The sequence below is a fragment of the Centruroides sculpturatus genome, unplaced genomic scaffold (genome assembly GCF_000671375.1).
Source record: "Centruroides sculpturatus isolate CEXI.00-Female unplaced genomic scaffold, Cexi_2.0 scaffold68, whole genome shotgun sequence".
Classification (NCBI taxonomy): Eukaryota; Metazoa; Arthropoda; class Arachnida; order Scorpiones; family Buthidae; genus Centruroides; species Centruroides sculpturatus.
Genome location: NW_019384331.1, coordinates 730,550 through 739,062, shown reverse-complemented (window position 1 = coordinate 739,062; position 8,513 = coordinate 730,550). Strand labels below are relative to the sequence as shown.

The 8,513-nt window shown below is 29.4% G+C and overlaps 1 protein-coding gene across 1 annotated transcript in view; it reads right to left on the bottom strand.

Moving 5' to 3' along the window:
• LOC111629839 (protein sidekick-like) overlaps positions 1-8,513 on the bottom strand; it is a 90,793-nt gene that overhangs the window by 38,787 nt on the left and 43,493 nt on the right. Inside the window, exons 13-15 of the mRNA XM_023373752.1 lie at positions 4,008-4,860; positions 3,357-3,727; positions 881-1,115 (exon numbers count right to left, since the gene is read on the bottom strand). Of these exons, the coding sequence (XP_023229520.1) occupies positions 881-1,115; positions 3,357-3,727; positions 4,008-4,860 (1,459 nt within the window). The remainder of the gene's footprint in view (positions 1-880; positions 1,116-3,356; positions 3,728-4,007; positions 4,861-8,513) is intronic.

Sequence of the window (8,513 nt, the reverse complement as noted above, 5' to 3'; positions counted from 1 at the left end):
CTACCCCGACTTACGCGAACCCGGAGTTACGCGATTTTCAAATCTCGTCGATTCGTCTTTTGTTTGAGCGCCACGCAACCCTTGATTACTCACTCCCCCCACACTATTGTTCAGCTTACATGTTCGGATGTGTCGCGTGGAATCCACACACAGCTACAATTTATTTTGTTATTTATTTCTGTGTTTGTTATATCTACAGAGCCTTGAGAGACTCTACTATGTCATCCAAACGAAGAACTAATTCTTCTGCATCAAACAAGAAAACAAAAACTTTATCTTTGGAATGTAAAGTTAACATTGGATATGTTCGTAAAGTCGAACGAGTTAAGCGAGAAGTCATCGTTATTCCTATTTCGTTAAGACTTTTCGAACAATTCGTTACTAACGCGTTTAACTTGTTTGACTTTACGAACGTACCCATTATTAAAGACTTTGATACAAAAATGAAAATTTGTGAATTGGCAAAGAAGTTTGATCTACCGAAATTGTCGGTCAGAACGATTATAAAAGGCAAAGAAAAAATGCTCAATCTTTAAATTCAAGCATCATTTGTAAACGTCACAGTATTATCGCTGAGATGGAAACAATGTTAAAATTATGGCGTAATAATCAAGTAACTGTAAAAAATTGTAAAATAATATAGGCCTAATTTGTTATACATATGTATTATCTAAGATTTTATTAAACATTTTTTTCTAAATTATTGTTTTCTTTAGTCTCCGGCCCCAATTAAAAATTATTTGTATGTATTTATATGCGAAATTATACCCCGACTTATGTGAATTCGACTTACACAGTTACCGCTCAGTCCCACCTATCACGTAAGTTTGGGGTATTACTGTATTCAAACATAAAATTATAATTTAAACTTTTTCATTACCTGATTCTCTTGTACTTTCTAAAGCTTTTGGACTTGGCATGCTATATCCCACATCATTATAAGCTTGAACAAATACTTCATATGTTGTGAATTCTTCTAAATTCTTTAATACATAACTATTTGCATTATGATCTTCTAAAATAATTGATTCATAGTTTTCAGATGTATCAGGATATATACGATAGGAAATATTGTATCCTCTAGGTATTCCATACCATTCAACTTGTTGTAAAGGCTACAAAAATTTGTTTTGTTTTTAATATAATTTTACTTAAATTGATATACTGTATGTGGACTTCAGTGCAAGAGTGATCCAAGTCACTTCCTGAATGGTCACTCTCACTATAGGAAACTCACAAAGAATGATTTTACTTAAAGTATACACTTACTGCGACAGAAAAGAGAACTAATGTTATAGAGGATGTTCTCTTTCAACACTTCAATTGAAAGAGTATCTTCCATAACATTAGATTATCAATACTCAGATTCCATGACATTAGATTAGTAACACTCAGAAAAAAGTAACTTGGATTACTCTTGAACTAAGGTTCACACATACACAAAAAACAAATAAAATACTGAAAAAATAAAACTAACTTCAAAACATTGAAATTAAAGTTCAACTATTTCAAAATTTTATGGTTTTTATGAATCAGTTTCTCATTTATACCTACAACAAACAATAAATATCAAAATAAGCTATATCATCAAACATGTTTTGTACATTGATTTTATAAGGAATTGTACAATGCTTTTCTTCATTTCTGTTTTAATCAGAAAATAAGAAAGACAATTTAATATAAAGAAAACTAATAATTTCATACTACCAAAATAAAGATTGGCAAAGAAGACAATATGGCAAACCTTATCTGTTTGGTAAACAATATAACACTGGAACCAAATAAGTAACAAATCAAAAGAAATGGAAAAAAGCATTAAATTTAAAAACTTATAAAGAATACTTTTGTATTCTCACAATTGCACATCATGCCATTTAAAAATTAATTAATTTACTGAAGCATTATCTGTTTAAATCTTTTTTGTTGATAATATAAATCTAATCTAATTTTCTTATTTTATTCTTGTTTGTTTTTGTTAATAATTGCTTTTATTTCTTGAGAAATATCTGGAAGAAGCCAATGACTATGATGTCTCTCACTCCAAAATCATCATCATTTAGTAAAATTTAAACCCAAAATGTGTGTATATGAGTGAGTGTGTTTACCAATAAATTATGACTACTACTACTATTAATAACAATACAGTAGACCCCCCTATAACGCGAGTTCCTATATAATAAATTCCTATAACGCAGTGAAAAATTGCAACAATATTTGTATAGACGCTAAAAGGGACGCGTAAAATGCGGTAAAACGTCATCGCCAACTCATCATCGCGAACAAGCAGCCGAACTACTTTCTGCCGTCCAGCACCACGCTACAGAGAGTTTAAGCGGGTAAATTGACTTTACTATCATCTGTACAGTATTATATATAAATTAGGTACTGTACATATAATTATATATAAATTAGGTACTGTATATATAATTATATATTAACTTAATTTTTTTTAACTTTATTATAATTATATATATACTTTCTGCCGTCTAGCGCCACACTACAGAGAGTTTAGGCGAGTAAGTTGTTTACTATCGTTTGTACAGTATGTAAATTATGTACCATAAGTCTAATACAGTACTGTAATTTTATACATTTCTTGTGAAAGAAACATTTCTTATTCAATGGCCATAAAAATTATTTATATTAATGATGTCTTCAAAGTTCAACAAAGTTTTCGCAGAAAAATAACATCAGAATTCGCAGCCGCAGTTTGGTGCGCTGGTCCGCGACGAAAACAAGCTTAAGCAATGGCAATGTCAAATGGTGCACACTTGGTAAGTAATCCTACAATTTTTTGTTTATAGCATAGTTTATACGGATTATTCCCAAAAAATTATACGTGTTTTGGAAATGTTAAGTCAAATTAGTCTAGAATCGATTAATTTTATGGAAGAAAACCTTTCAAACAGCCGTAGTCCGTAAACTTCACACGTGTTGGGCTGCTATTGGCTCATGTATTTAAGGATTTCTACAACGCGAAATTCATATAACGAGGAACGTATCTCCGCGTTATAGGGGGTCTACTGTAATAATAATAATAATAATGATGATGATGATGATGATGATGTAAACTTGTCAAAATACATTCATTCCCTTAGCTTTCCGAAAAATAAGTATTTGTGTATAACATCATCTGTTTGTGATCACCTGAACTTCTTATCAATATATTAATAAAGATTTCTATAAAACTGTGTCTATATGATTGGAGATACTGTATTAATTATAAAAACATTCAATAAATAATTGAAGAATTTAAATCAAAACCAATAAAATCAGTTATAACATTTAACTGTCATTTAACTAAAAAAATTATTCAAAATAAATTCTTAATAGAATTATTAAAAAAGTATACTTACAGTCCATCTTACACGAATAGCATTAGCATTTACAGCTCGAAGAGTAACATTATATGGAGGATGAGAGGGTGGTGCTTGAATAGTTTGGAAAAATTTTGAGGGTTCACTTGGTTCACTGTTTCCAACAACATTAGTAGCATAAAGGCGAAGACAATATTCAGTAAATGGAATTAAATTATATACAGTAAGGGTTGTAGCATCAGGATCTGAAACTTCATAAATTTTAAACCAAGTTTCATTTCGTCTCAACTGTGCTTCTACATTCCATTTAATAATTGAAGAATTGCCATCAAATCCAGGTGTAAATTGTAAAACAACAGAAAATGCTCCAATATTTGATACTGCAAGTTTACTAGGAGGAGATGGAAGAACTACAAATATAATATATTAATAAAATTTTTATTGAACAGATAATCATCATATTAAATATAAATAATAATAATATTTTATGTTATCACCTATATTGAAATTTAATCTTAATTTAAATATTCAATTTAAATAAAATTAGTGTATTTCATTCAAATTAAATTGATACTTTTTCTTCTATAGAAAAAACAAATTGTCAAATTTTAACAAATAACATGAAAGTCACAAGAAAAATATTAAAGCTAAATTTAAAAATAATTTTTATATGTAATTATATAAACTAACCTGGAGGAATTCCAGATTGAATTACAGCAGTACGAGAAGGACCTGGTCCTATAATAGTCCAAGCAAATATTATAAATGTATAGGCAGTAACTGGTCTTAGATTATCAACTACAACAGAAGTAATGTCAGCTGTTAAATTTTTCACGACAGTAGTTTCAGGCATATCTTTTACATGATATTTTAAAGTATAGCCTTTCAAAATTCCATTAATATTTACAGGTGGACTCCATAATACTTTGGCAGATGTATCTAATATATTTTCAAATTTAATATTTGATACAACATCAGGTACATCTTGAGCTGTTGTAACACTAACAGGATCACTACGTGGACCATCTCCTGGACTTGTAAAACATAAAACAGTAATGCTATATGTTGTAAACTTTTCTAAATTTGAAAGAATAATTTGTTGTTCGGCCCAAGGATCAGTTGGACTGGGTGCAACTAATTCTGTTCTTGATGGATGACTATTGTTATGAAGATCATTAAACCAACATTGAACTTTATAACCTAGATTAATGCCGTTAACTAATTGAGGATCAGGCGGTTTCCATCTTACTTTAACTGCTGTAGAATTCAATGCATCTGCTCTTACTTCAGTTGGAGCAGCTTGTGGAATCCCTTGCCGAGTCCTTATATATATGCTATCACTAAAAACGCCAATTCCTTTTTCATTATATGCTGCAACTTGAATCTCATAATTTTGCCAAACAATAAGATCTTGAAGCAAAAGACTGTGTTGTGCTTCATTGCTGACATTATTATAAACCCAGGGACTTGCACTATAACCAGCTAATTTATATCTGATTGTATATCCTTTAAGATCTCCATTTCGATCTTCTTCTGAAGGAGGCTAAAAAGTAAGAGTTTAAAATTTTAATTATAAATTTTTTAGATAATTATAATATAATAGTTAAGATAATAATAACAGCTTAATAATAATAGTTAAGATAACAATATAACTGAAAATAAATAAATACAGAATTGTGAATTGTAAGTCAACACCTTAAGTAAATGCTAAATGCCTTAAATTATATTATTATTATTTATTGCCCATCATATTCTAGTAAGACAGTTTTGTAATGCTACATAAGAAAGATTAAATTTGCTGCAGATTTTTCAAATTGTCTCTTATAATTTATGAAAAAAGTTTTGTTAAAACTATGAAAATTCATATATGAGGGTGCTTCAATAAGTAACGCCTTTTATTTTTTTAAAACAAATGTTTTTAATTAATATGTACACAAAAATGTGAATATAGTAAATGAAGTTTGAATTTCTGGCAACACTATTGCACAATAGGAATATCTGTGTCACCTGTCAAAAATTTCTGACAAACGGAAAGAAAATGGTGTGCACGCTATCATCATCCATACTCCAAGAGCAGTGAAGTGTTATTTGTTTTCTATGGGCAAGGGCAAGAAATGTGAAAAAATTCATGTGGAAATGCAGAAGGTGTATGGTGATGATTGCATGAACTATTCAAGCATCCATCGATGGTGCAAAATGTTTAAAAATGGTTGTTAGTGTGTGATTGATGAGCACAGATCAGGTCATCTGGTAAATGCAGCTTCGCTTCAAACAGTTGCTGCTGTTGATCAAATGATTCAAAGCAACTGCTGCATTCGCTTGAAGACGCTGTTGGAAAAATTGCTCAGTGTTGTGTTTGGTCCTTTGAAAAAATTCCTGGCTGGAGAGAGGTTCCATTCTAATAAGGAGGTTAAATTGGTTGTTCGTGGATGGTTGTATGGCCAGAAACTGGCATTCTACAATGCAGGCATCTTCAAGCAGGTATACCACTGGGACAAGTGCTTAAACCTGAATGGTTCCTGTCGAGAAGTAGCCTAATCCACATATTTCATTTCGTATATTCTGTATTTCCATATGCATTAAAACTTTTGTTTACAAAAATAAAAGGTGTTACTTATTGAAACCCCATTGTATTTTCTATTTGAAATAAATTTGTTGTATGAAGCTAACTAAAATTCTTATAATATCTAAAACAGAATGTGAAAGTTATCATCATATTGCTTTTTGACTAAATTTTTAACTTTCCTGTTCTGAGCTTATAGATACATTATTAAGCCAATTAGATTAAAACTTCTAATGTAAATTCTATGTTATGTACAGTATATGGTATATTTTAAATTTCAACTTAAATATTCAAGAATGCAAAAATTAATAAAGCAAACAAAATAATAAAAGTATCTTTTTAGTCTTGAAAGTTTAATTTAAAATTAAATCTTTATATATATAAATAAGGATGTCTGTTTGTTTGCAATGCACACCTAGGCCATTGGCCATGTGGAGTTTTCTGGGTTTTCTTCACATTAGTAACACTTAAATTGGGGCAGCTTTACATGAAAGTCTTTCTGGGCTGCATCCTCCTTGTCAGATTGCTTATGTGTATATTGTCATGTTTCTGTAGCCAAATAAACCAAATCAACTTTAATAATTTTTCTAAAAGCACAATATTTACAAGGATATACTTAACTTCCACAAAACCTGAAAACCCTGTCCCTCGCCTGATTTCATCTCCCCTTATTAACTCATAAACCCGAACTGCAACTTTCAAAACTTTACTTTGATGTTTTTGCTGAGCTTTACTTTTTCAACCTGATTTCACCAGTTTTTTTACAGGATCAAATAAAAGCAATTATTCTCTCATTTTTACAAGATTTTTTTTATTTAAACAAATTAAAGTCTTTCAGATGTCAAGGTTAGCAACTTGGATCACTTTTCAAGTAATAATAGTAGACCAGTATTAAGAAGTAATTGTTGACCATCCTCTCTCCCAGGAGAAGGACTTTTACTACTTTTTGGTTGAATTAATTTCAACCTCCATCTTCAACAGTCCCTTCTTCCTATCAAATCCACCAGTATGGTGGCATTCAAATAGGAACATTACATAATATGAGATTACCAGCATGCACAAATTATGATTTAAGTAGTTTTTGAGTGCTGAGTTTAAATATTTGGTCCACTTTCATGAAATTTGATTCATTGGCAGACTACCATTTGATATTGAGCTATGAATGAAACAATTTGTTAGTGCTAACATTAGAAAAAAATATTTTCATGTAAAAAGTATTGTCATGAAACATATTTTCAATTGGTGTCAACTTGACAAATGAAATTGTGCAATTTCCTACTATTTGATTATCATGATAAACATGACAATGGTAATCTAAAATAACCAAACTGTTTTTACTGTTTTCGTTTTAATATATTTGTTATATCATAGTATTTGATTTATATAACTATAAATGTTATCTTACATAAGGGTTTATCACCAATCTGACACATCTAAAAAAATTTCCTTCCTCTACCGTACACAATTTAAAGAATTTTTAAAATGTGCTAGATTGGTCACTTAGTGTGATAAACCCTTATGTAAGATAACATTTGTAGTTATATAAATCAAATACTATAATATAATATGATATGATAGAAGGGTTAGAAGTATGAAATAATCTAATAATCTTAATGTTTGTATTTATTTCTTGCCTGGGCAATGCCAGGCTTACCTGCTAGATGATCTATAAAATATTAAAATGCTAATTAAAAGTAAATATTGAGACTATTTAAATTTTTAAAAAATAGAATAAAGTTTATTACTTTATTAGTAATTTAATTTTCTCTATGAAGTTAAACATATCACTAACATTGTTTACTTATTAAGTATTTTTATGCAATTTTTTCATTTTCTATACTTTTAGAATACATAAAAAATTTACTAGTGTTTGATGAAATTTAAGGATTGTTCTAATATATAGTAGAAGTTTTAAAAAATTTTATGAATACTCACAAATCTTTTTCTGATGCATTTGTTTACTGCATTCAGAAAAAGATAATCTACAATACAGATAATCTGGAAAAAATCCTAACTATTTTGGAATATTTCATACATTTTACATCAAATAAATAAAAAACTAATAAACTTTTTCCAAAAAAGTTACTAAATGATTTTTAAAGAATTTTTAAGAATTATTTCAGAAATAATAAATGATAATGAAAAATTTACTTTAATGTTCTGAAAATTCTTTCAAACAAAACATTTAATAGAGTAGAACCTACCAAAGTAAACGTGTCAAAATTAGTCTAGTTTCTATAAGTGAGAAGTGGTTATCAGTCTTTTTAACTGTTTTAAGACAATTTACTTTCCTGGTTATTATGCAATATAAGAGAAAAGTATGGTGATCAGTCAAATTTTGACCTCTGTAGGATTTTTCTTTTTTGCATTTTTTAATGGGTTGATATTACGATCCCAAAAATGTAAAAAAAAAAACCATACAGAACTGTGTGCCTTTTTGCATTATATCTCAGGACTGAATAAATTAAAACTTATGAAACTTGGCAGAGTTATTTCTGTATATGGGAATATGCCATTAAAATTTGGCAATTAAAAAGGTTAAGGGATGGAGGAGACAGAAGGGTCATGTATGGTACCTTGAATGGGGTCAGACTTAATGAAAATTTTACTCATTACTGGCACTTACAAATTTC